General features: G+C 38.1%; 5 protein-coding genes and 1 long non-coding RNA gene across 8 annotated transcripts; 4 read left to right on the top strand and 2 right to left on the bottom strand.

Moving 5' to 3' along the window:
* Positions 1–468: 468 nt before the first annotated feature.
* Positions 469–4,742, top strand: LOC135614468 (uncharacterized). Of its 2 annotated transcripts, none has more exons than XR_010487550.1 (5): positions 469–654; positions 1,553–1,709; positions 2,439–2,489; positions 3,744–3,894; positions 4,384–4,742. XR_010487550.1 is itself a non-coding variant. In XM_065111869.1 (5 exons), the coding sequence occupies exons 1-5, from the start codon at positions 509–511 to the stop codon at positions 4,498–4,500; spliced, it is 564 nt and encodes a 187-aa protein (XP_064967941.1). In that variant the 5' UTR covers positions 469–508; the 3' UTR covers positions 4,501–4,742. The 2 variants fall into 2 exon arrangements, 1 of the variants encoding a protein (XP_064967941.1); XM_065111869.1 differs by having other exon boundaries at positions 3,744–3,836.
* Positions 4,743–5,398: 656 nt separating this feature from the next.
* On the top strand, positions 5,399–7,565 carry LOC103987158 (uncharacterized). Its single transcript, XM_009405372.3, has 3 exons — positions 5,399–5,539; positions 6,158–6,246; positions 7,238–7,565. Exons 1-3 carry the CDS (start codon positions 5,510–5,512, stop codon positions 7,392–7,394), a joined length of 276 nt encoding a protein of 91 aa, XP_009403647.2. The 5' UTR covers positions 5,399–5,509; the 3' UTR covers positions 7,395–7,565.
* A 368-nt stretch (positions 7,566–7,933) lies between these two features.
* Positions 7,934–8,542, bottom strand: LOC135614466 (uncharacterized). Its single transcript, XR_010487549.1, has 2 exons — positions 8,216–8,542; positions 7,934–8,138 (listed from the first exon to the last, which is right to left on the bottom strand). It is a non-coding gene; the product is annotated as an uncharacterized LOC135614466 (long non-coding RNA).
* A 3,521-nt stretch (positions 8,543–12,063) lies between these two features.
* On the bottom strand, positions 12,064–18,387 carry LOC135585907 (uncharacterized). The gene is made up of 7 exons (XM_065111867.1): positions 18,254–18,387; positions 15,549–15,903; positions 14,111–14,338; positions 13,683–14,037; positions 13,474–13,598; positions 13,193–13,328; positions 12,064–12,629 (listed from the first exon to the last, which is right to left on the bottom strand). The coding sequence occupies exons 2-7, from the start codon at positions 15,890–15,892 to the stop codon at positions 12,390–12,392; spliced, it is 1,428 nt and encodes a 475-aa protein (XP_064967939.1). The 5' UTR covers positions 15,893–15,903; positions 18,254–18,387; the 3' UTR covers positions 12,064–12,389.
* A 731-nt stretch (positions 18,388–19,118) lies between these two features.
* Positions 19,119–21,989, top strand: LOC103987155 (uncharacterized). The gene is made up of 6 exons (XM_009405367.3): positions 19,119–19,359; positions 19,435–19,523; positions 19,609–19,760; positions 19,853–19,902; positions 21,182–21,256; positions 21,341–21,989. The coding sequence occupies exons 1-6, from the start codon at positions 19,199–19,201 to the stop codon at positions 21,765–21,767; spliced, it is 954 nt and encodes a 317-aa protein (XP_009403642.2). The 5' UTR covers positions 19,119–19,198; the 3' UTR covers positions 21,768–21,989.
* Positions 21,990–22,426: 437 nt separating this feature from the next.
* Positions 22,427–27,445, top strand: LOC135614465 (protein HHL1, chloroplastic-like). Of its 2 annotated transcripts, XM_065111865.1 has the most exons (6): positions 22,431–22,767; positions 23,405–23,542; positions 25,519–25,605; positions 25,718–25,765; positions 26,901–27,043; positions 27,270–27,445. In XM_065111865.1, exons 1-6 carry the CDS (start codon positions 22,492–22,494, stop codon positions 27,280–27,282), a joined length of 705 nt encoding a protein of 234 aa, XP_064967937.1. In that variant the 5' UTR covers positions 22,431–22,491; the 3' UTR covers positions 27,283–27,445. The 2 variants fall into 2 exon arrangements, with proteins under 2 accessions (XP_064967938.1, XP_064967937.1); XM_065111866.1 differs by lacking the exon at positions 23,405–23,542 and having other exon boundaries at positions 22,427–22,767.
* Positions 27,446–27,846: the final 401 nt, after the last annotated feature.

Below are 27,846 nucleotides of genomic sequence, written 5' to 3'. Positions count from 1 at the left end.
TTCATTGAATTAATTAGTCCTATTACTGCATCATTAATTTTTTGAATCAAATATATGAACTATTGAATGCTTTTAGAATCACATATTGGCAAATAAACAAAACAAAATCAAATCAAATCATTATATCCAAACAGCACTCGTGAGACAACCCACATGGGCTCTAATTGGCATGCAAAGATGAACAGAGGTGACAACCATAAGATCCCAATAATGATTAAAGAAGAACAATAAAATACTTCTTCCACATATTTCTGACGAACCCGCACCGTCTACCTCTCTTTTCGTTCGCTCAGAGGTGGCACTCGATTCGGATCAAGTGGGGCCCGATTTTTTAAATCCAATCATAGAGAAGGTATGTCTAGGTGTATGAATGAGACTGTGGTTCGTACCTCTCCATGTCCAGACTTGAACGAAACCATTTCGATGGCGGCATAGTCCTGGAGGCGTGCTTCTTCCCCCCCCCCCCCCTCCCCCCCCCCTCTCTCTCTCGCCCTGCCATGCCTCAGCCATGAGAGAGATGGGCGAATTGGGGAGCTCTTCTTCGCCGTCGCCCTCGTCCTCGATCGCGCACTCCTCCGTCTTCCACAGTTACCCGCTGATCTCGGCCGTCCTGGCCTTCGCCATCGCCCAATCAATCAAGTTCTTCACCACCTGGTAAGCCTACATCTCCAGCTGCCTTGTTCACTCTGGGGTTGAGATCTCTGTTCATCCATCGAGAATTGATACTTCCTTCGAGTTATTTGGAGTTTTTTTTCGCTTTTGTGAGCGTTCTTGTTTCCTTGATCTGGAAATCCTGCATGTTCCGTTCAAGAAATCTTGGATCTTGACCGTTCTTGGTTTGGGATTTGGGGGTCTCATACTCTGGTGTTGTAGTAGGGGAAAAAGAAGTGCTTTTCCGGATTTTGTTTCCTTGATCTGGAAATCCTGCACCCTTGTTCAAGAAATCCTGGATCTTGAAAAGAAAAGGATCTCCAGGAGCACTCTGACGATGATTATTATTGTATCTAATAGTCTTTCCTTGATCCTGAATGATTCGATGCATGAGGGTCCCGCTAATGTGAAGTGTAGCGAGTGTTAATATGCGCAGCCATATCAAACTTGCTATTTTTAATCATTATTAGAGATGGATAATTCACCAAAGAATTTTCCTTATAAGGTTGCAATTGTGATTCCCTAGAGTAAGGTATCACATTTTCAAACTATTTATCGCGAACACACTATATAATTTTAGATTTTAAATTTAGCTGCCCAAAAAATTCAATACTTTCTTTTGTGTACAAAATGTACTCTTTCCATGCTAATGCTTAAATATAATTTTTTTTTCCTTTTCATGCACCTAAGATTTTGTTGCATATGTATTCTAAAACAATAGGGTCATTCAGGTATATTTATATGACCACTTTGAGTTGCTAATGTGCCATCATTGATATTGGTTTATATTTTATCCGCATATGAGATTTTTGTTGTCAATTTGTATGAACTTGTAAAATTAGATCATGAGATAGTGAAGCCTTTTTGTCCAAAGAGTTAATAGTTTTTGGTAGATTTACAGGTACAAGGAAAGACACTGGGATGCCAAGCAGCTTATTGGATCTGGTGGGATGCCATCATCCCATTCAGCCACAGTCACTGCACTAGCACTAGCTATTGGAATTCAAGATGGGTTGGACAGTTCTGCTTTTGCTACAGCGGCGATATTAGCATTTGTGGTAAGGCCGACTTATGTTTCTTACAGTTTTCATTATGAAAAGTGTTATGTTGCTTCTCTGTTAGATTCATTGTAAAAATGAATTAAAATTTCTACAAAGCTCATATATATTTAGAATATGTTAAGCTTCTTTGTTGTTGTATCCATATGCGAGTTGACAATGTGTATAGGGCCATGTATTTCTTCTATATCTTAAATCCATACAATTTTGTTGATCTTTTATCACTATGCAATTTTATGTGACACCATCTTTAGTTGATTCTGGAACCATGTTGGGTGTCTTCGGGAAACATCATTCTGTTGCTTGCAGGCATTAAAATATGGCATTTTAGGGGCTTAGATATTGGTTGTGCAAGCCTAAACAAGAGGTAGTGAATAACAAGATATCGATATTGGAATTTAAACCAACTAAAGATAATGGAAAATAAAAATTATACTTTGATGTATTGTTCACCATAACTCTTATTATGCTTTGATAACAGAAGTAGTCAGCTACCTTCCTCTTCACCATCTCATAAATTGTACCCCTAGGATTTGTTTGATTTAGTTGATAAAATTATCATGAACTTTGGTGAAGTTTTTTTATTCAGAGACTTATTTGTCAAGTCCAGGGATTCAATTAAACGGCTAGGTGACATACGTTATAATTGATTAAAAGCAGTGTTTTTTGCTTGTCCTGCAGCTTGATTTTACTTGGTTATGAGATTTTGGGTGTTCCACTATTTTGCAGGTGATGTGTGATGCTTTTGGTGTTCGACTGCATGCTGGAAAGCAGGCAGAGGTATATTGTAATATCATAACTTTAAAAAAATTTCATGTATTCAGTAATTTCTTGCTGCTACACAAGTGTTAGAGACAATATAGTCTCAACGGTGTAATTCTTTGCATGCTGGGTTATGTGACATCAACTTATGTGTGAATTTGTGAACACATAGTACACTCCTATACAGAACAAGAAAGAGATCTTTGTATCAGGCGCCAAGCTGGGCCAGTTGCCATTTAAGTTTAAAGTATATCACATTAGCCAAGATACTGTTTCATATAAACATAATAGTGAATATATAGGTGATTGTTTGTTGATTTTCTGTAAATATAAATGTACAAGTCGTTGTGATGTTTTATGTGGCAATTTCAGATACTGTGCATATCCTAATCAAGCTTGAGAACATGAATGATGGTTCTGGCTTCCTAATAGAGAAGCAGCAGGCTGGATACTTTTAAGTTGAATTCTTAAGTAGATGATTGAATAAATGGATGAAGAAAATATTTTTTTAAAGATGTTAAATCTTTGAACATACATCTAAGTAGCATGTGTTTGAAGGTGCTGGATAACCTAGCTGGTAATTACTTTGACAGTCATCGCAAGTTGCTACTTAGTAGCATGTGTATCAATGGGTACTACTTAAATCCACGACAAAAATTAGTAATTGAAAGTTCATGGTCTCATAGTCATTATCTGATACATAAATGTTCATATCTAGTCAAATATTCATCTTACCATCAAGCCAGTATGAACTTCCAGAAGAGTGTCCGTAGTCATAGTCTTCCAAGCTACATTCATTAATTGTGTTGATAAAAAAGTGCCATACATGTCAAATCCCATGAAAAGAATTTTCTGCATGGACTGAGGCAGGTGTGCACATTAGTTTTCTATGCTTGGGTCAAGCTACTTATGTCAATTGACTGCTGACTTTTTTTGGATTCAGCCCACTAACTAGGTAATTTTGGTTTTACTGATCTTTATTCAATCATGTCACAAGAGGAATGACTGATTAGTTATCAGACTTGATGTATTGTTCCTGAAACTTGAGAACTCAACGATGGTCCTTGTATCTTATTGAGCTATGTTTTGTGAAACTTTTATTACAACCAGCTTCCTTTTAGACCATCACCCATTCCTAACTTGCTATCTTATAAGTGATGCATTTATGAGACGATACCTGAAATAGGCTGATGGGTTCTATGGTATGATAGGTTGTTTTATAATTCAAACACTTCATTTCATTAATAGCATTTATTTCTTCTGATATGCCAGGTGTTAAATCAAATTATGTATGAACTTCCAGAAGAGCATCCTCTGTCTGTTACTAGACCACTACATGAACTTCTTGGCCATACTCCTATTCAGGTTTGATACGATGCTGTAATCTTGTAAAGGGTAGTGGTAACTACCATGATGCAACCTGGTACATCTTGTTCTCTTGCATATGCATATGTACACATCTCTATAAATCCAAAAAAAAAAAAACATGTAAGCCGCCATTTCGTATCTGAGAATTTTCTGGCCACCATAATTCCCACCTACGATCATGAAAACTAGTTCATATGGTGTTCTACTTTAAACATATGTGGGGATGAATTGTTTCCTATTCTTAACAAAGGATCATTAATGCCCTACTGTTTGTATAAGTACCTATAGATTCTTCATATCGATAGTGTCAGGACAACGAACTTCATCATTAGCACCTCAATTTAAACCAAAAATTGGATGGTTAGACTGATTTCTTTCCTCGGAGTTGGGATAATTGGGCCAGCTTAACGGCAAAGTCCTGGTAGTAGTTTAACCATTAGATATAGTAATCCTAGCTAAACTCTCAACCATGCTTGTGCATGAAAGATACCTTGGGTTATTATGTTCAGCATCCTGTCTCCTAATCTCTCTTGCATTTTCTTAGGTCATCGCTGGTGCTGCCCTGGGGTCTGTGGTAGCTATCGCGGCTCAATTAATCAACAGATTTGCTGGTGGTGCATGGCAATCAGAAATCATAAACAAATTGATCGACGACAACTGACATCATCAAGCTGTGCTTTCTGATCATTATAGGAATGGAGAGAAGCATCATTGGCTAATCATATATGGGTATTTAACCCACAGTTAGTATAATGATTGATGTGTGCGTGGTATTTCCACAAGACATGGATAAAATTCCATTCTTGCTGTGATGTATACAAGTTCGATCATTGTGTATGACCGTTCTACTGTGCATTGTATCCGTATAGACCTGTTTGATAAAAAATGTAATATTGGTGGACATTCTTTTCTTTTTCTACCCTCTGGTGATCGATGAATGCATTCTTAAACGCACCTAAACTACGTTTTAATTCATCATTGCAGATGCTTTGACTTCTAAGTAAATTTTTGTTGTTGTTGTTCTTCTTCTTTTCCAGATCGTTAGAAAACCAACAAATATTCTTAAAAATCTCTGCTTTGATAGGTGACATTAACAAATTCCACAAAGACTTGGCAATGTTCTAAAAGATGCCATTCGATTCGATTTCCGTGTTTGAGTAGGAAAGGAAAGAAAGATCAAGAAAAGGACTTCTTCTCTTTCAAGAATTCTGGTATGATTGGGATTCTTTTTCTTCTGTTTCTTGAAATGTTGATCTAATCATCTGAAAGCCTATGACTTTATTATTATTATTTTTCCGAAATTTGAGATAAAAAATTATCTTGGATGAATCACTAGATCGGCACAGCCACCTAACATGCATTATCAAGTCCAAAGCCGCGTTTTTTCCCGCCGCTCCTAGAAACTTGGAATCCACAAGATTCGGGAGATCGCAAGATTGATCACGTCTGCTAGAGTTGACCAAAATCTAATCGCGAGATTACACGCCGCTTTTCTTGACCACGTGTCAATGTCGGTTGACCGCTACTATATATAGAGAAAGAGAGGACTTTACGGGCAATCGTTTCTTGCCCGTCTCTTCCTCTGTCCCACCCTCCGAAATATTGGAGAGAAAGCTTCTTTGCCTTTCCTCTGCCCTTCGCCGACCTCTCTCCTTTCCGGCAGCTCTCCGATGGTTTCCTCCAGATGGGTGAGGCCTGAGGTAATGCTGCTCTATCCTCCTCTTTCCATACTTCTCGTATGAGATGGTCCTGATAAAGTTAGATTTCTTTGTCGAATCTTCATTTCTGTATCCTCTTTCAATACTTCACTAATGTTAGATTTCATCGTAATCTCTAACTTCTATTCTTCTTTTCTACTTTTCATGTTTTTAAATCTGTGTTCGTTGTTAATCTTTGAATCTTTTATGCCATAGTTGCGATTGTGCAATAGGTTTCCTGTTAAAGTAACATTACCATCCACAGATCTCTTTTTCATTGTGGTTGAAGGAATTCACACTGACGATTTATTTATAGTTTGGATGTGATTTGAATAGTTGGGACAAAAATATTTCAACGACGATAAAAGATCCCCAAATAATTAGGACTTACGGCTTTGTTATTGTTATATGACTTTGTTCTTCTTGTTAATATATTATGTTTCTTTTGGTATTTGAAGACTATTAACTGTTGATAATAATAATTCCGAAAATTGGTATCATTAAAAGGGTTTATATACGACCTTTGAGTTAAAGTCTATATGGGTTTAAATGCTACAAATTGCTTTGTATTCATACATTATCATTCATATTCATAGATCGATTCTTTAACAATGTGTGCAGGTTTTTCCTCTCTTTGCGGCTGTCGGCACAGCTGTTGGCATCTGTGGCATGCAGCTGATCCGGAACATCTGCATCAACCCTGAAGTGAGGTATGCAAGTCTTCCTTTGTCAATATGTTGCTCCAAAATATTTAATTTGCTTCTTTGCATGGTATTCAACAATAGAAGCAAATTATGTGAATTGAGAGTTTGACATGAAGAATTTAATTATGGTACTTTTATGTTAATTGTACCGATAATTTGGTTCTTACTAGAACCTGACGCATCTGTAAAATGTGGAGAAAGAAACTTACTTGTGCTAGATATATTTAAGCACAAAAAGAAATTTGGGACCCTACTCAATATTGATGCAAACTCATTATTTTTGTTTGGTGCTGCCGTAAGTCTTCAATGAATAATAAAAAAAGATTTTATGGCCAGCTTGAATTTTTTTTTTTTGCTGACAAGAGGAATCACCATATTACCTGTTACTTTCAGCTAATTAATTTGTAGTCGAGAAAGATCATGCAGGGTTTTTATGAGATGCAAAAGAGTTCTAATTAATATTCAAAATTGGCAAATGATTTGAACTTCTCAATCGCCATCTGGATTAGAATCTTGTCTTTAGTCAAACACCAATTCTTGATCTGTTTGCATGTAATGTTGGAGTAGAATATAGCTGATAAAGTGTATATGAAAGTCAACAGTTGAACATATAACATTACTTGCACTAATCGCTTGAAGTAAAAATAAGTTATTTAACAGACCCTGTTATGTGTTTATTTGTTCTCCATATTACTCCTTGTAATGTCCTATCGAAGCAAATGGTGACATCAAATTTCTATTTAGTACATACATCTGTTTTCCTACTTCACTTTTAATTGATGAGATTTCTCTTCGAAGATACTTTCTTCAATATCAGTGAAGAAAGTTAGGCTAGCTTTGTGCTATTCCTTTGATCTTACGGTTGTGTAATCTTTTATTGCTTCCCATATTTTTTTTGTGTCAGTAACTTGACCTGCAAGTCACCACCACATCTACTTATCCAGGTGAAACAAATCCTTCAGAGATTGCACTAACTCTAATTTGAATCTTTTGACAGGGTCACAAAGGAAAACAGAGCTGCAGGTGTGCTTGATAACTTTCAAGAGGGAGAGAAATATGCAGAGCATGGCCTCCGAAAGTTTGTGCGCAACAAATCCCCCCAGATCATGCCATCTCTGAACAATTTCTTTTCAGATCCTATTTCGGATGAGTAGTGGCTACTATCCCAATTTCTGATACATAATTTCCTTCTTATCCCATGAGATTTTTGATATTGGAGGAACTTATTTACGTTGATACCGTAAGTGAGCATTTCATGTTTTAGTCATGAACAATCTAATCTCATTTCATGAATAAATTCCTTAATGACTGGTTTAATTTTTGAATCACTTGGTGCTGTGCATCCATTTTCTCATGCATTATACTACTGTATGACTTCAAACTTTAGAATTCCATCCTCACATGATCTTCCAAGATCTGTGATGCTACATAAATTTGGAAAGCCTGGCGAACTGGCTTTGAGCTAGAAAGAGATCATAGTATAATTTATTTATACTTTGAAACTCCAAGTGATCAAGTGTAATCTCCATTGATGAACTTGGATTTTGGTACCTGAAGTGTAATCTCCATCCATATGCAGTGAGTAGGTAAAAAAGTGAGATGGAAGAGGTGTAGAGAGAGAATCTAATTCTGTGTTGAAAGTGAGATGGAAGTGGTACCTGTTTGTGCTTGGATTTTACAGACAGCTCAAACATATTTGAAGACTTCATGCATAAAGAGACAACACAGACATTTCACATTGAGATTTCCTTAGACACTGTCATATGACCATCTTTTGGTGTAGGTTGTCACTGTGTTCATGGTCCCAGGAGGAACAATGTTCCTAAGAGCTGCAGGTATCAGAGCACCACTGTGTACATGTTCCCAAGAGGACAATGAACACCGGTGATCTGAAGCTTCTACATGAAGTGACAGATCTATTAGTAAGTTGAAGTTGCACAAGGAGGGAGAAAAGCTACACAGAGAGCAGAATTACATGGTAGAAGCCAAGTCCGAAGGTAAAGGAAGGCAGAGCTATAGAGGAAGAGGAGCACATGCAATACAAGCTAAGAGGAGAATGGCAGAGGAAGTAGCATCTTCTTCCTCACTGAAGCTGCTCCTCTTGAACTTGCACACCTTTTGCAGCCTCACCACCTCTTGCTTTGGGTCCTTCCCCTTCACCTCATTGTCCTGCTTGTTCCTCTTCAAGGATTCCTGCGTTCTGAATCTGGTTTCTTCTACCTTGGACACCATTTTTATCCCCACCTCCCCCCCTTCAGGAAACAGGTCTCTCTCCAAGCATTGAAAACAAGTCTTCATGGTGCCATTTATATAGGACTGAGTTGAGCTGCCCCCATATTGTCCTCAGTCAGAAAACTGCCCTTTGGCTCTGTTGATCTTACAATTCTTTAACACCAATGAATGAACCTTATCTGCAAGCTATTGGGACAAGTCACTCTCACCATCTTGATTGAAATGTTTGGTCCTACATGCAGGTTCTGGCACAAGCCAGGTAGAATGGCTTGTTGGGCATTGTGTTCAATCCCTAATTTAGAAGATGTTGGATGTTGGAAATTATTTATCTTTTACTGGATGCTTCATATATTTTTATCTGAGTTGTTTTGCTCAAGAAAAAGAAGAAATAAATCACACTATCATCAAGCAAACAAAAAAGAAATGGCAAGAACACATGATCAGCATGTTATGTGACTGACAGAGAAGGAAGGCCAAGAGACTCTTGTGATTTGCACCAAAAAAATAGTAGGGAATAATGGCAAATGAAGGCAAAGAATGAATTGATTTCCAGCTGCCTCAATATCTATCTCATTTGCGGTTCTCTGTATGTGGCTGCTTTAGCCTCATCAAAGAGAACAACCTTCATGTGCATTGCCATGTGAGCATGCTGTATGGTGACCCTACCTTCTCTGTCCTGCATTCCGAGGCCCAACTGTTCTTTGTTCTATAACAATCATCAACAAGCATATGCTGTGGTCCTTTCAGATTGCAACTTACCAACAAAACAGGTGAAGAAAAGACATCCAAGCTTCATGATGTGATTCATGTGGAAGGTGGGAAGTAAGAGTTTGATCCTTGGAGTCATCAAATCACTGCATCTCAAGCTACTTTTCCCTTCATCCTACACTAATGACCTCCACCAAATCCAGTAGCGCTGTCCCAATCATGTGATGGACTCACTCAAATGTGGTACAAGAAACTTGAGACAAAAAACAATCTCAGAAACCATTATCTGCACATGCTTTCCTGCGTGCTAATGTGCGCTTCTGTAGCACTCGAATGGAACTCACAGTCGAGTGACAGTGATGGCATATTTCATTCACAATGGGGTGTCGGGCACCGAGAGAACAAAGACAGTGGTGGGTTCAGCAGGCTATGATTTCATGTCCCACTCACATGAGGATAGATTGTGAGCTCCCATGTATGCTATAGAGGTCCACAGCCAAGAACACGATGGACACTTGAGCTCTGTGCTTGACAGTCACACCTACAGTCTCGAAGTTACATAAGGCATATTACCGAGTCCACCATTAGAGATGGAAGCAAGAACTAAGAAGGTGAAAGAAGCTTGTGTGCGGCGATTGCTGTATACCTTGCGCTGCTCCATGAACTGGCATGGCGGCGGCGGATGCTTCAGAATGATTGAGGAGTGAAACCAAACAAGCGATGACGGCATCGGCATGCAATCATTGTCAGGCATTCGCGCAGGAATCATAAGGGGGCGGTTCACTGAAGCAGCTGCTGCTCGTAAAGAAAGGGGCAAGAAGAAGAGGAAGAAGATGGTTAATATATTATGCATGATTGCATGCACAAGAGAAAAAGATTGCATCTCTCTCTCTCTCTCTCTCTCTTTTATATTATGCATGATTGATTGCATGGTTAATTCTGTATCAATCAAAGAGATGAACGATAAAGGTGAAAGGCAAATCCTATCATCCAATAGGTGGAGTGCAACAACCTGATGAGAAGTGTGGATCTTGGGAGAATCTCCATGATCAGTGAAACGAGTCGTTCGCTTAGAATCTTCAACTTATTATGCTTCTGTTGTATTATTAGCATCACATTCATTTACATTTAGGATTGAGAACCCATTAGGATTAACTGTGGATTGATAGACCAACTCTTCCTATGTTTCTTTATTTCTTTGTCATGTTGGGATTGCTTCGATGAAATACTTGCTATCACAGTTAAATCTCATGAGATAATTCACTCCTATATTTGATAGGTTTAAATCATATTTTTAGGTTTATAGAATTGGTTTGATTGAGATTAGAAATCTATTTAGATCATTTATAGAGATTTTACAGTATTATGGTGGCCAAAATACTATAATAAATTTTAGATATTTTTTAAATTAAGAATACTTTTTGAAATATATATGTATATATGTATATGTATACATATATACATACACACACACACACACACACACACACACACACACACACACACATATATATATATATATATATATATATATATATATATATATATATATATATATATATATATATGTATGTATATATATTTATATGTATAAGTCAGGAGAACCACGGAACAAATTTATAAAAGGAGAACACATAAAAATAATAAAACCGGAGATACAATCCTCATGACCAGTACAAATAGACGAATCACAATGAGCTAATCGAAGCACCTGACAATACTAAGTACCCACCAGAGATGAATCAACAGAAGACAACAGTGAAGCTGTCGTCTCCTCCCTACCAGAGAATAATACCAAGGCAAACAGACACGGAGGAAGAACGAACCGACACGAAGGAAGAATGGACAGAAGCCAACAGCGAAGCCCGCTGTCGTCTTCTTCCTAGTAGGCGAGGGAGAACACAGTGGCCAATGACACGAAGAAGGCCAAAGCAATCGAACGAATCTCACGGACCGAGAAGTTCTCACCCCCGCCGCTGGTAGTCGGTGGCGGCGCAGGGCCGTCCGCGGCCATGGTTGCCGTGCTCATGAGGGCCATGAGGAGGACGAAGGAAGCGGCGGCGAGAAATGTTCTTGTTGCTGCCATCTCGAGCTACAACGAGTTTACGAGACGAACACTACCCTATCATCCATCATTTATAGCGCTGCGGCGGGAACGAAGCCAGTCAAACCACGGCGTAAGCCCACCGGGAGAACGACATGTGTATTGTTTGGCATCACTTGCAGCACTTCTGGATGTGTAGAGCTTAAAGACCACGTAAGTTTCTGGGAAAGAGAAAGTTACCGGAGACAAGTCAAAGTCTAGGAAGCTTCCGCAGAGTCGTTGAAGCCAAAGTCAACAACTAATCCCCATGGGTGGTGACAATGTAAGCAAGAACTGCATTTGGTGTGACATTTCTACCGATGCACAGCAGTCAATGAGAAGGTCGAGCAAGGCATGCAGATATTTTTGGCCATTTAGAATGTACGAAGATATTTGCAGCTGCTGGTCTGCATGACTCCAAACCTCGAGAGGTGGACACCCTCTTTCCAAGCATGGCTGCTATGATCTTGATGACTAATGGAACAAGTCAAGTCATTATCTACAAATACTGACAAAAAAAGGGAGAAAATAAAGAGAAAAGAGACATTTGACATGGTCACAAAATGAGATCCTCGGCATTAGTTCCACAAGACAGCTAATTGAAATCGCAAAGAGACAAAAAAAAAAAAAAAAGCATTAACTTTGATGTCAGACAACAAAAACAAAAGATTTTGCATGTAAATCGATATATGATGATTTTATTTCTTATTTGTTCTAAGACATCAAATTTATCGTGACAAGCATCATACATGTATGAAATAAGCTGCTGTAGTCAGAAAGGAGACTAAGTTGCTGATGAGTGAAAACGAACAGAAAAGATCTTTCATCAGGACATAGGCCACGCTTTTGCAATTAGGCAGATGAGTTAACACATGACAATAGAAAGTGGAAAAGGGTCATTGACATCATTAAGGTTTTAAGGGTTGACCCGACCGTTGCGGAGGTCTGACATACCAGAACAAACCGGATGTGTCCACCTTGAACAAAGGTAAGATTTGCTAGCAGCTTACGCTTAAGGAGCACCAACTCTCGACTAAGACACAAACATCCCTTTCAGTTTTGACCAAAACTGTGATAAAACGTTCTAAGAGCCACCAAAAAGCTTAATGATGAAGAAGCTTTAGGATCATAGACCAAAGAAGCCAAGCTCGCTGGCCCTCTCCTTCTCAAATGTCTCGAAGTATTGATATATGATGGTCACAGCAAGCAGTATCCCGGTTCCGGAACCAATTGCACCCATGAAATCCGCTAGAACCGTCAATGCACCAATGCACATGCCACCAAAGGCTGCCGCAGTTGGAATGTACCTGTTCAATTCCTTCTGTAAATTTGACTCCCGATGACCCGGCATAACCATTTGTTGTTCCTGTGCAACACCAAATTCAGAAACCAATGTTAGTACCCAGAAGTATAGTATAGCAATTAATAATATTTAAGTCTAGGCAGCTTCAATTTTCGAATTCTCATTTACATGGTTTCTTTGCCACAACATGATGCTAGCATCCAAATCAAAAGCTTTTGTGGGCAATTAAAGTTCTCATCTCACAAATAAGGATAAGCATCATTGATGTTCTATAGGCCTAATAATTATAACTTACCTTTCACAGAACAAAAAATTGTGCCTTAATTATGCAAGTATCGTAAACTATCTTTCGGCTATCAGAAAGAGTGAAATTAAAAAGCAATCACCATACGCAGCTGGTACATATGTGGCATGCAGGTGTAATGTGGTTCAAGTAAAAGATTAAAAAATATATAATCAATTACAAATAAAATATATTTTCAAAAGAATAACTTTTAACAAGAAGATATTTTTAAACCTATATGGTCAAATAAGGCAATCAAGGTGCTATCTTGAAAGTTCCACCATTATTTCCACTGGATGCCAAGCTGAAAACTGAATACATCGAGATATCATCTAACGTATACCTTAAGTTGCTTGGCCACATCTCTTGCGGATGATCCAGAGACTTCTATCCAAGTTTTGGAAAAAAGTGCACAGGCTGAAAGCATAAAGATTATATAGAAAAGTGCATGGAATGGATTTGCTGCCATATCTGCCAAGCTGCATAATATGATCCAAAACAAAGATCATAAGAAATACAAGTAAATGAAAATTAGAAAAGGAAGAGGATTTGTGTCTGATAAGGAAGGGAGGGAAGGAGGATGGGAGAGAGAGTGGGGTGGGAAGGAGTGAGAGAGACAATCACCTTGATGGTGCTGTAATATAGTAAGCTATACCACCTACAGGGATGGATTGACCAGAATACTCAGACTCTTTCCATTTACCCAGCAGATTCACAAAGAAATTTCCACTGTATCTCCTGTACAACAACTATAGCGGATATGGAGAAAGTTTAGCCTCAGTAATAAAATGAAGTTCATATGGTTCTATAACAATATCTTCGTAAAGGTATACCTGGGAAATAAAGTACAGGTTAGAGACAAGAGCTGACTGTAAAATTATGGGCATATTAGAGGTGTAGAACAACTTGATAGGGTAGGAACCTTGCTGCCCACGAGCATTCTTTGATCTCACAGGCAATACAACACGAAAACCTTGGAAGTAGATAACTATAAGAAAGACCAGAACTGTAGCAAGCAAGTTGGTCACATTTGGAAGATTCTGACGGTAGAAAGCCTCACGAAGAGCACGGACTTTATCTGTTCGAGTTATCAGGAGATGGAATAAGGCAATAACAGCACCTTCAAATTCAGCACCACGCCCAGTGTTAATGGTTGTTGGGCTAAATGCCTTCCAAATGATATTTTCGCTGCAGAAGGTGCACAATTAGAATTTATTCCAAGTAAAATGGACACAAAAATGCAAAATGTTTTCAAACGTACCAGATATTGGTAGCAATGAACAAAGAAATACCAGAACCCAGACCATAACCTTTCTGAAGAAGTTCATCCAAACAGATGACAATGATACCAGCAAAGAAAAGCTGAAGTATAATGAGAATAGCATTCCCAGTACCAAGTTGGCTGACACTGCCATACATCCCAGATAGAACATATGCAACAGCCTCTCCAATAGCAATTAGAATACCGAGTAACTTTTGTGCACCATTTCTGGAAAAGAAAATGACAATTTTTAGAAGACTGAACCCCCATTTGACTTTGTTGTTATAATGAGAACATAAGCTTGCCCTTAAAACCAAGATTTGGCACAGACAATTTGCTTCCAAGTCATCAATTGCTCTTCACACTTAATGGTTGCAACAAACACCTCCAGAAGGACAAAAGACACAACATAAAGAAGGACAATAAACAAAATAATTTGATTCTTTTACGCCAATAATTGGTTTGAAGCTCAAAACACCTTATATATTACCAGTGCCTATGATTTTTTTCCTAATACATATCATGTTTTTAACCACCATAGAACAAGTAGCAACTAAGAAACCTACTACAAGAGATGGTGTTATCATCAACCAAAGCTATGTATGAAGTGGCAATATTTAACTTCAAATGGTCTTTCCAAAACATGCTTAAAGGACAAATCCAATGTACAAGACTTCCACCAATGCGAGGTCCAGGGAGGACAAAGAGGTCCAGGAAGGACCAATGTAGATAGCCTTAGACTCAAAATTTGGTCTCTCAAGTTGCAAAGAATCAACCTGGTTTCCAAGACAAGCTTGCTAACTAGAAAACCTATCTGAAATACACTGATATCATAAGCAATTCATCCTAATATTTAATTGCAATCCAATTCCATTAGTCATGTAACAGGTGGTGTGAACTCATATTCAACTTGGCCATTTGATTTTAGTGGAGTTCAAAGCAGGTCGAGGGAACCCAACCAACCGTTGAATTGGCCAATCAGCCCAACCTCCCATTCTAATATTCAATCGATGGTTCAATGCAATACAGTTCCTACAACCACTAGTTCACTCTAGGCAGATAAAGAGAATTTTTATTAAGTGATTAGGCAGATAAAGATATCTGAAAAATGACAATAACTTGACGAAAACAGCTAGTGGTTATGGTCAGCTGCCTCACATGTTCACTAAATCCAATAGTAAATTTAGGACTTGTCATTTTAATACAGTTACCATGTTCAATAGCATCCTCTTATAATGATACTAACAATATAATGAACTACATGTTCAATCATCTAACCAAACTTGTCCTGCAATGATATGGCAACACCAGAACCAAGACTCTCTAGTGTGTATCTAAAGGTAGAAGAATTTCTGAAAATGTTACCACTCGACCATTCAAACCTCAGAGACAAAAGTTTCCAATGATGACGTCAAATATTTTCAGAAGCAGCACTTACAAAAGAGCTCGATCCTCCCGTACGCTGTTGTCGACTTCGATAATCTTGGAACCAACCAAGAGTTGCATCACCAATCCAGAAGTCACAATTGGAGTTATTCCAAGTTCCATGACAGTTCCACGATTAGATGCAAGAATTACTCGCATCCAGTAAAAAGGATCGGCTCCAGTGGTTGAATGTATGCCATAAAGTGGAAGCTGACTGCAAACCAGAAAAATAAAGAGAGCAATAACTGTATAGATGACCTTTTCCCTGAATGGAATTTTTCGATCAGCACTTTGAACCTCAGGCAAGAAAGCCAAAAATGGTCTAACAAGATGAAGCACTCTAAATCCTCCAGCCATTCTCTTGCAGCCTGACAAAAACAAATAATGACAGAATTACAAAATGAACAAATACAAGCTAGTGGAGCCAACCCTATTGCTTTATCAACTACATAATCAAGAATCAAGGATAGAGATAAGAAATATGCTGAATGAAATATGGAAACATTGGCAAATGCCACATATATCCCTTATAAGAGAAACTGACATATGACCATATAAACCAGGACATAGTTCACCTCTGCAGACCAATAATTTAAGCGAGAAGAAATACAAGTTAACTAAATCATCTCACAATAAAGACTAAAGCAAATTACAAGATCAACACATTGATTCTTAATTTAATTACTGAATGATGCTCATTGTGTCCATTTGCAGCTGCAACTTTGATGCCCATTCTCTTTCAGCATACATACAATATATGAACAAAATATTTAAGAAAATGCTTCAAATGCACCAAACGTATAGCAGAACCATTTGGCTGAGATGTAAGATGAAATCTACAGTAATACTTTCAATTTCAGCACCATGTCACTAACAATTTTATTTCATGTTGCAACCAACTTTTAATGTCAACAATAATGTTTTTATCTAGTATTCATCTGGCAAATTTGGCCATCCAAAGTTTATCAAAAATAAAAATGTCTTTTAGCACACATCTTACTGCACCTCTAATCATTAAGACTTGCATAATAAATAAACATGAGTAGTGAGTACCTAGGCATGCAATAGGAGATGAGTAGAGAGTAAACATATTAAGCATATAAGATGCAGCAGATAAAAGGAAACATAGTTCCCAAATCTGCTTATCATTATTTGGACTCTAACAATAATCAACCAAGCTAAAATAGGCCAATTCAACTGACCAAAAGTTATATCAGCTTAAAACAACTAGGATGGCGGAGATCCAGCTAGAAGACCCATAAGCATGTATCACTCGGCATGGGGTTTTTCAGCTAAATGAGGAGTGCATCTCCCATATCCACCTATAACTACCTACACCTTCACACAAGCCATCCAATCAGACACCAAGGAGAAATGGTCACCAGCAGCTTGATCAAGAAATGAGAACATGAGAAGACGGGCACACTGTCATTGTCCCTAAAAATGAGCAAAAACAAAAAGTGGAGATACTTATTTTGCATACTTCCTTTCTCCTGTTGTCCAAATTTGAAGTATTTCCTACTTATTCTGGGATTTTAAAACTCTTAAAGTATTTTTTATTTTTAATTTGTTTTCGTCCAACCCAATGAGCACAATTAAATCCCATTCCAAATTACAAACCTCCGTGTAGAAATAAGCCAATATCCTCAAATTGACTGTGATTGAATGAGCCTTGATGGAGACATGAAAGGGAGCAAAGCTAATGATGCATGGGGAAAACAAAATAATTAAAAAAAACTCCAGACAAAGCAAATTATCAGCAAATAAACCAGTCCAATTAATGCAGGAAACTAAATAGCAGCAGTGAGATATTTTACCTAACAAAAGGCCTCATTTAGACAAAGAATAATCCTGATAGGCCAAATCCCAGTATAAACAGGCAACAAAGATGTAAGAGGAGTCCACCCACGATACACCAGCCAACAACAACTACCATTTAGATATTCAAAATGGATAAACATGGTAGATATTCAAAATGGATATTCAAAACATGGTAGATATTCAAAATGGATAAACTCTTAGAGAGATTTATTGATGATGTAGCATGCCAATCATTAAATGAAGAATAGCACATCTACTACCATTTAGTTAAGTTGTAAATTAAATGAATCAAATTAGACACATTGATTGACTGAAAAACAGAGGGCACAGCTTGAAATCAGAATGTTCTCCAGAAAATTGATGGTGCGAAATCAACATCCAAAGGTCACCAGCGACCACGATGTCCATGATTCGGGAGATGATGGGATCACCTACAAAGATACAAAATATCTTCCCAAAGGCAGGATGATGTATTCACTAATTACGATTTATCACGGAATTCTGCATGGGTCTACGAGATCAAGCAAGGAATTACTGGATGGACCACCAACGTTCCTACGACCGATCCGGAATGGCTGGATCTTGAAAAACTAGGGTATGAATGATTTTATGCAAACAAATAACAAGAGCATCACAGTATATAAATCGTCAGTAATCTAACAAAAAATAAAATTTTGGGGCAAACAAATATCAAATATTCAGAGCATCCATGATCCAAGAAATCAAGAACATCTAACACGAAGCAAACATCAAACAAACACAAACAAAGGAAAGCACCCACAAGAAAAAAAGGGAACAAGATTCTGCCGATTGATCTCACGCGTAACTAGACAGATCTACAAAAATCTGCCTTGATCCAGATCTGCGCAAATCGAGAGACAAGAGTTAATTCAATACCTCCCAACTGCCACCGGATCCCGCGTCGCGTTGCCCTCAGCCAGATGCTCTCTCTCTCTCTCTCTCTCTCAGATTTATCAGGTAAACAGATCAGGTGACATAACCAGGGCAAAATATCCCGTGAGATCGAGGAAGACGAGTACGCGCACCGAGTCGACGTCCTTCGTAAGAAGAACCGGGTTCGGGTTCGGGTTTCGAACCTCAATCCATAACTGAACCTAACTCCAAGATTAAATTTACAGAAAGGTCCTTCAATTTTTATTAATAAATGGAAGACTGAGAATATATGTTTGGGATTTATTATGTTTCTTAGTTTGTTCTATAAAATAAATAATCAATAACGAATAGTCATCAACAATAATAATAAAATTGTAAGTTTTAATTATTTGGAATTGAATACATTGATCTTTTGTCATCAAAAGGTCATATATTTAATTAAGTCTCAAACATTTAAATTTTTATTAATTTTTTGTGATATTTCTCTTACTATTAATATTTTTCAAGATGTCAACTACATGTTATAAGATCAAATCTTATCTTTATTACTTACTTATTATAAAAAATTTACAAATTATGATATAACCAATTTAACATAATATATTTCTAATTGGATATATATATATATAGTTATATATGTATATATGTATATATATATATATATACATATAAATATACATATATATATATATACATATATATATATACATACATATATACATATATATATATATATATATATATATATATATATATATATATATATATATATATATTGTGTGTGTGTGTGTGTTATAAAATGAAGGTCAAATGCAAAGTCTGTTGGCCGCCGCCTCGTTCAAAAAATTCGACCGTTGGCGTCTCTCCCTTCTTCGCGTTTTATCTGTGTTCGACGAGAGGCCCCGACAATCCCTAACGCCCACCAAGAGAACCGACAGCGGCTGCGGCATGCTTCTGAGCCCAGGGTTTCGGTCCGCTGCCGCCATGGCCGGGTGGGACGAGGAAGCCCTCCTCTTCGCGACCGTCGTCGTGGAGGACACGCCCGTGAGGGAATCCCGTCAGCACAAGCGGAGGCGCCTCAGGACCCCCTTATCGACCACCTCCACCAGGTCTTCAATCCCATCCTCTTCCTCCTCCGCCCGTATTCTCTTGTCTACCAGTTCTTGATCTTTTCCCCTTTGCAGAAAGCGGGCGCCGCGGAGGAAGCCTGCGGTCTCGATTCCGCCCGTGGTGCTTCGTCTCGACGACGACGACGACGAAGAACAAGCCGCTGGTATGTGTTTTTTTAATCTTCTCCTCGGCCGTCTTTCTGTGGATTGGCGTGTTCTTTTTCCCACAGAATATGGTTCTTTGAACAGATCGTGGCGGTGAGACAACGAACAAGGAGACCGAGGCGGTGGTGGCCGTCGACGGAGCAAAGCAGAGAGACAAAGAAAGATCTTTGTCTGAGAAGGCACCGATCAAGGGGTTGCCGTGCATGGATCGGTTGAGGGAAGAGCTCTCCTGCGCTGTAAGAGGCTTTTCTTGATCTGACTCCTTGACTAATACCAGGAGTAAATACATCCTCTTTTGTAATCATCAAGGTGTCTTCTTTTGATGCAGATTTGTCTGGAAATTTGCTTTGAGCCAAGCACTACTCCTTGTGGGCACAGGTAATATCCCAACTGGTGATAGTGATGCAGAGTTAAATGGATTTGTTCTTTGATGTGATGGCTAAGATCTTGAAGAGAAAACCAAAGCCCTCAGTTTTGCAATTGGGTTAAACATGTCAACTTCTTTGCTTTGAATATGTTGCATGAGATTAGGAAAACAAATCAAACCCTAGAATTGCTTTACACTCTGCTTATTCATCCTGCTTTGTTCTTGTGATTGGTAAATAGTTGTTGTTAGTCCATGAATAAGAATGAGCAAGGAGGGAATTTAGGATTTCTCCAAAGAAGACACTATAATCTACTTAAGCTTGAGAATTAATTGTGAATTTAAAGACAGAACTACTAATTATCCTGCTTCTAATTTGCCTTCACTTTACTATTTCTTTTTTTCACCATCCTTCTGCAAAGTCCTAAGGTATATGGAATTATGAATTCTTATGCATCAAAGAGGGCTGATGAATGCTGTGAGGGAAGGAGTAAAGAGAGTCCATGTGGAATCAGATGCAATTGCATTGATGTCTACTTTGTGCAAGCAAAAAAATTCTCCTTGGTACATTTTTAATGTAACCATAGGTGTATATTGGTTTTTTACAGTGTTTTCAAGGATTATAGAATTACACAAAAATTGAAGATTAGCTAATTAGTTTCCAAATTGTGCCTGAGCACATGGAATTGACAAGTTATGGAAAGGAAATTTGAACCTTGAACTCAATATTTTGTTTGGCTAGTCCTTTGTTATAGTCAGAAATTTTTTGTTACTGTCGAATTAAGTGTTAGGGTTGATAAGTATTGTTTTAGAATCCTAATATGAATCAAATTACTTGGATACTTAAGCATGCAAAGAAAACTTTTAGAATTAAGGTTTGATTTTTTCTTCAAGTATCTCTAAAAAAGATCAAGCGAAAGTTTTTAAGGATTTATGTGAGATCTTAGATTTGAATTTGGATTAACAAAGAAGAAACACTTATTCCTTATAATTGACAATCTCATGTGGTGAAGGATTTGAATTGTTCACCGTGGGTAAAAATTGTTGAACCATGTACATCTTTACTTTAAATTATTTATTTGATAGTTGATTTCTAAATTTTTTTTTGGCATCCATATCTTCTCCCTCGACAAAGAACTGACAAGTTATGGAAAGGGCATTTGGCTAATGAACTTGATATTATTTGTTCTTTCATATTTGTCCAATTAAGTAATACTACATTTGCTTCCTTTTCTCAAAATGAAAACCAATGCTGCATCATCTTACTGATAAAGATCACATTCTTATTCGCAGCTTTTGCATCAAATGCTTGAAATCTGCCGCTAATAAATGCGGAAAGAAATGCCCAAAATGTAGGCAACTGATAAGGTAATCTTTGCTACTGCTCTTTCTTCTTCGGCTTCAGCAAAATATGCTCCATCTTCATCTGAGAGGAAGTCGCCGTTGTTGCAGCAATGCGAGATCTTGCACCATAAACACGGTATTGTGGAACACAATTCAGCTTCTATTCCCTGAAGAAGTGGAAGCACGGAAGAGCAGCAGCGCAGTCGCCGCTACTCCACCTGGTGCCAAAACCCAGAGCAGCAGTTCTGAACAGAACAACAGCAACGCAAACATCAGTAGCAGAAGCATCAGGAGAAGTGCAGCTCAAGCTTCTTCCCAGGTGACGGAGAGAGACGCCAGGAGCTTCAGAAGAAGGATTGGCCCGAGCCAGTCGGAGGACGCAGCCATGGCTTTGAGGTTGCAAAGGGAAGAATTCAGGGTGGCATTTCAAGGCAGCCGCGAGCAACAGCTACGCGCACTCCGTTCTGCTCGAGCCAATCTTAGAGCTGCCGCCTCCATGACCGTCTACGGTCGCCTAAGGGGCCGAACAACGTAACATAGCGATTGATTGACCGGTTGATGACAATGCTCTGCTGCATTCTCTTTGCCATTTCAAATTCTTTCTGATAGCTACTATTCTCATAGTGTTCAGAAAGAAAGATTCAAAGAATCAGGTAGGAACCGTGGAAATCTTTGTGCTAGTTGGTCAACTCTTTAATCCAATGTTATTCTGAATTCAAATGAATTATTTATGACTCAAACACAATAGTCAACTGTTATGTTACTGTGTCTTGTTTGCAGGTCAACCTCATTTTGTTACTACAAAATACTGTTAATTCCCATCATTTTCCTATTGATGAAGGAGAGATTCAAAGAATTTGAAGCTGAATTTTAAATATTAATCCAATGTTATCTGAAGTTAAATGAAGTATATTGACTCAAACAGAGTATGTCAACTGTTACTATTTTGACTTTCTTGTATGATTATTTCTTACTACATGATACAGTAAATACTATGAGCCATGCAATCTTGCAGGCAATGTGAGAAATAGTGGAAATGGTAAGTCCAAATATTATGAGCCATAAAAAACACTAAAGAAATGTACGTGGCAAGTGAACGAGTGGTGTTTAAAGACACTTGGCTTCTCTGTTGGGTGAACCCCACGTTTGTTGTGGCGGGCCCCACTCGAACCAGAGTAGGAGAGCGAACGTTTGGATAAGAAACCGAGGGGGGAGAGGGAGACGGGGGTCGAGAGGAGGAGAAGAGGATCGAGGTGACCATGTCGATGGGCTCGCTCGTTCGGCTTCCTACCTGCAACCCGAAAGGAGCGCTGCTTCAAGAAGACGCCCGCTTCTTCTTGCGCGGCTCGCCCCTTGCCAGCGTCAAGACCGGCAACAAGCGTCAGCAGCGGCGGCGGAATCTGCTGGTTGTGGAAGCCAAGGGGAAGAGGGGGATGATGGCGGGTCGGCAGTCCCAGCGCCCTCCCCCTCCCCGTCTCCCCAAGATCGAGGACGACGGCAACCCTCGCTTCGTTGTCTTCATCCGCACCTCCAACGTATCGTGTCATCAGCATTACCCCGCAACCCCCCCCCCCCCTCTTTCTCTCTCTCTTTCTTTTCTGTCCTCAAGATTGAGGAAATTTAATGATAATTTTCAATCAAAGCCTTCAATTTTGCTGATTTTGTTATTGCTTTTTTCGGATTGATAAACATTGGGTTTTACAAGTCTAGAGGGAAGCTCATTTTTTGTCACTAAATTTAGCGAATTTTAGTTCTTTAGAAAGGTATTCAAGAAAAGTTGAATCCAGATAAGCATGTTGATAGGCCTACGCCCATGAAGGAGAGGGCAATTGGCAAGCCCAATTTTTGATTCATTAGCTTCACTAGAGTGAGTGAAACTGCCGAAAGGACCAACTATTTTTGGTACACAGCAGAACCCTACTTGATGATATTGTTCAACCCACACTTGGACACCTAAGGATGAGCAACGTATCATAAGAAAGATAATAGTTTGCATCATCATTGTCATAAATAAATATGCGTTGGAAGCGCTTTAGAGTCACCTGACACAAAAAGTGTTCAAAGGAGATGGGTAAACCTCACAAAGCTTGTTGTTTTGTTGGATCTTATGTATCTAATGACATTCAATTTGTCAATCACAAACTGAAGGCATATGATGTGGTAATTTTGCAGGTGTATCTTTGGTACCCGCTTAGTATAATAAGTGGCGGCACAACTGCGAAGATTATGGTGGCAGCAAAAGATAACTTTCTTGGAAAATATATCTACAAAGACACCATTGCTCGAAATATTGCAGCTGTTATATATAGAGTAATGCTTTCTCTTGGTATCTCTCGTGTCCTTCATTTTCTCAACCACCTACTCTATGAATAAAAGAATGAAGATAAACTATTCACTATGTTGTCCACAATGATGCTTGGATTGTTTAGCTGTCCTTTTCTTTCCAGCTTATATGGGTCAGTTAAGACGCTCAGCTCTTATGCCATACCTTTTGTGTCTGCTCTAAGTTGAACACAAAAGTTGAACACAACTTTTCCTCTTATGACATAGTCTTAGTGAAACTTATATTGAATCCTCCCCTGAAACTCTATCAATTCTGTATCAATCCTTGACTCCCTGTTCCTTTGTCACCATTGAACTTCAACACAAGTATTCACCAAAAGTTAACAAATCAGGTTTTAATGAACCCTCCTTTACACCTTCCAAAGCTGCAAGAAATAGTTTTTAGGATTTGTGGGAAACATAGGCATAGCAGAGAATGAGTGAAAATCATCGTTCTAACTTATGCATGCATGAAATAGCACTTGTTATATCATAATTCTCTCCTCTGTTTTTGTTTAGATGTGACTGAATTGTTCTCGAAATCGTTGTATTTTATTTGCTTCAATTTTCCTAGCCTATCCAGCACATTCATATTCTTGCTTGCTAGCATTAACCCATATGATGCAAGCTAGTTGGTTAGGAAATCATTTCACTTCATATCTCTATAGTACCATTATTTGGTTTAAATTATAGGAATAGTTGTGTATCAACAACCTTATTCTTGGATCTAACACCTTATCTCAAAGATGATAATCATGCAACTTCATATGATTTTAAGTTGTAACTTCACTCCTCTTATGATTACAGTTACATCTAGTGCTTTAAGTATTTATCTTGATAAAAAGGGTATCTCCTGTGAGCTTGATGGAATATAATCGGAACTGTTTCCTTGTTCGCTGGTGTCTTTCATGGGTTTTAGTTAAATTCACATAATTGGTTGCTGGTAGTGTTTGTTAGGCAGATCTTTCTCTTTTAGATTATACCAGTGCTATTCTTGTCCTAGATTTATCTTGATAAAAGAATGTCGTTTATTTCTTAGTAATTGCTTGGTTTTATACAGAATTTTCTGGATTCATAAATTCATTGGAAACAGCTAGCAGTGGTCAGAACCTGCTGAGAATAATACAGCCATGAATTGGCTAGAAATTAGTCCGAATTGACCAGATTTCATCAATGTTGACTTAGACCAGCTGAGTTCCAATCAGATTTAGTCGAGTTTGAACTAGAATAGCATGAATCTTGAATAAGCCCGGATGCACCAGTTCTAGAATCTCCACTGTCTGGAAGCTTAATGCGAATCATGATTCCTTATATTCAGAATCATTATTTTGTGTATCCTGTAGTGTATCCTGTATATTAAGGAATATGGCACCACAATCCGATGTAGATTTCAAAACCTTTTCTTTTTCTTGTATGTTAGTTATTGGACACAAATAAAATGGGAAAAGCATAGTTAAAACTAAGCTCACTTGTCTGAACGTTTTATCCTACACACATGTATTCATTATATGTATGCTTCCTAGATGTTTTGACATTGCTTCATTCTTGAACCCACACCAGCCTTCAAGTCTGTATCTGCACCGAGTTTGGGGTATTTAGGTCCAAACAATTCCCTGAAAAATTTTGGGAATTTCTTGTTTGATCTACATGATCCATTAAGGGATGAGTTGATCCTACAAGTGGTGTTGAATCTACACAACCTCAGAAGAACTAGTGGGCTATGATTGCTTAGCCATTTCATCATTTGAGTTATCTTATACCATTGCGTGCAGCTTGAACTGTGTAAGATACCACGTTCTCACAGAATAACATGATGCAACTAACTTAAAGAATTTTATAAAGAAGACTATCCTTTATCAGATTTTTGCATTTTGTTTTTAAGAAGTTCATTGTGATAATTTCTAGTCTATTTTAGAAGCTTTTAAATTTTCAATGTAAGTAAATTTCTTGTCATGTGTAAACAGGATGAGAAGGAAATACAAAAGACAGCAGTTAAACAATACCGTGTTTTGCGATCTGCTACATCATTTAGATATGGTTACAAACTTGTTGTAAGGCTCTACAATCCTAAAATTAAATATATATTGTTGGTGTTGCTAGAGAGAGGAGCGTCTTTCTCCCTCAGCGTGTAAAATTCCTGCTAATTTGCTTTGATCTTTGCAGGAAAATAACAATTTGAGGGCTGCAATTTCTACTTCCAATGTCATTGAAGTATGTTTTTTTCCCCTTTTTTTTCTTAGTGTCTTATCTCCTATTCAGCACTCATAGGATGAAGTTATTTTTTGCATCACATGCATAGTTTTGCAATAAATGCTTTAGATCAGAAAAAAAAGATGGTACTTACGTGATCCCTCTATGATGTACATAATTTTTTTTATCGATATTTCTAGAGTGCTACAGATATTTTGCCATGATGGTGCCTAAAGCTGCTTATTGGATAGAATTGACCAATATTCACACAGTTGCATGATTTCATTTATCTGCTCTAAATTCAGCATCAAGTGAGTTTACATAGTCGTGTAAATTTTGCTGGTTTATTGATTTTTAGAATATCTTGTGTTGAGTTATCTATATTGGAGTATGAGAATTTCATATCTGCACAATGATGAGAAAATATTTTATATGTTAACTTCTGCCCTTTTTTTTCACGAAGACTGTATTTGTGATCTTATTCATGACACTGCAAGATACCTCTTCTTTTTATATGTTTAATATCTCAGCAAGAACATTGAAAGGATCTATTGTGATTACCAGTAACACTACATTAAGGGGCTTTGAAATGCGCATGTGGTACACCATCATGTTGCACTATCAAGCACTGGTGCTATGCGTGTATGGGTAAACTAGACTATAAGTTGATACTGATCTTCCATAAAGCTACAATCTTTCCATTCTCCTAGCAACACCAAGTGGACTCTAACCTTAAACCCCACCGGTACTACTTGTAGGATCGAAGTGCTTACCACCATACCACAGCTATAACTTATATTGAGGGCACAACCTTGATCTTTTCAAGATGGCAACATAGTCCTTCTCATATGTTGTAGATGGCCATGAAAGGGGCTTAGCAGTTCACATGTAGTGCACCAGTAGATTGGGCTATAAGAACCAATATCATGAACTGGTGTAAGATCCATATGTTCCTAACGTACCTCTCTGTATCTTATATTCGGTAGGCTTGTCATGCATTTGAATTACCATGGAAGTGCTCGAGATAAATTTTCTCAAGAAACAAAAAAAAATTACATTTGTTTTTGTCAGACTAAATTCTGACTTTTCATTATGATAATTGTCACTAAATTCATGACTTGTCGGAGCTTGATAAATAATTGTGTTTTCTTTACAGCTTCCAACACAGGAAGAGCTTAAAACCGTTCTTGACAAGGTGAAAGACTTCTTCGGCAATGCTACCAGTGATGCTAAAGAGTCATTCGGAAAGCTTACATCCTTGGGTTCATTAACTGATGAGGAACCAGAATCACAATCCGAGTGAGTATTACAAATAAAAAATGATCTTTTTCTCTGAGCTGTCTAGTAAAAGTTTAAATTTGGTCATTTAGTTAGGCCACATGCTTGTTTCAGTTGTTGTTAGTATGTTTAGATGTTCACTTTTATGATATTGTGAATGGAGAAATCATAAACAACTCTTTTTGGTTTCTTATAAACAACAGTTACACAAATGTTTGACACAAGCCATTTATCCTCCTTGTTGCAGAGTGAAGAGTTGAAGGAATATGGACTTCTGACATCAAGATGGCCAAAGATCTCTGTGGGCTGATATCTTTTCTGATGTTATCAAATCTTTACCTTCGTTGTTCGTACTCGACAGCTCAAACTTTTGTGTACATCTCTTCTAGATCATCGAGTGAAATTGTTCACCTTTTCTTTCAATCTCCACTAAGTTATTTGGAGTTGCAAGTTCTGCTATTTGCAAATGGTATTTCAAAGCCTTACAAGAACAGATATGTTGTAAAAGAACTCCATTGTCGTATTATCTGAAAAGGACTTGGATTCTCCATAATTCATACCATGAGATGGTTGTCAGAGATCAATTTGAGGGCAGCCTTGAACAGAGTGGAACGCAAAAGATTCTATTGCAGGAAGAATGAACAGAGAAGCAGAGAACAATGGAATCTTGAAATGGATAGCAGAGTCTGGGCAGCAGCATTTCCACATGCGTCGTCTCCTCTCCCTCTCCCTCTTCTTGTGTGATGCGCACCCGAAGACAAAAGCTCGAGGCAGAATCTTCGGGTATCATGGAAGGAATCTCTTCACTTCCTCCTCCTCCTCCT

This window comes from Musa acuminata, chromosome BXJ2-6 (assembly GCF_036884655.1).
Source record: "Musa acuminata AAA Group cultivar baxijiao chromosome BXJ2-6, Cavendish_Baxijiao_AAA, whole genome shotgun sequence".
NCBI lineage: Eukaryota > Viridiplantae > Streptophyta > Magnoliopsida > Zingiberales > Musaceae > Musa > Musa acuminata.
The sequence above is the reverse complement of the archived record's forward strand: the minus strand, read 5'-3'. Positions and strand labels throughout refer to the sequence as shown.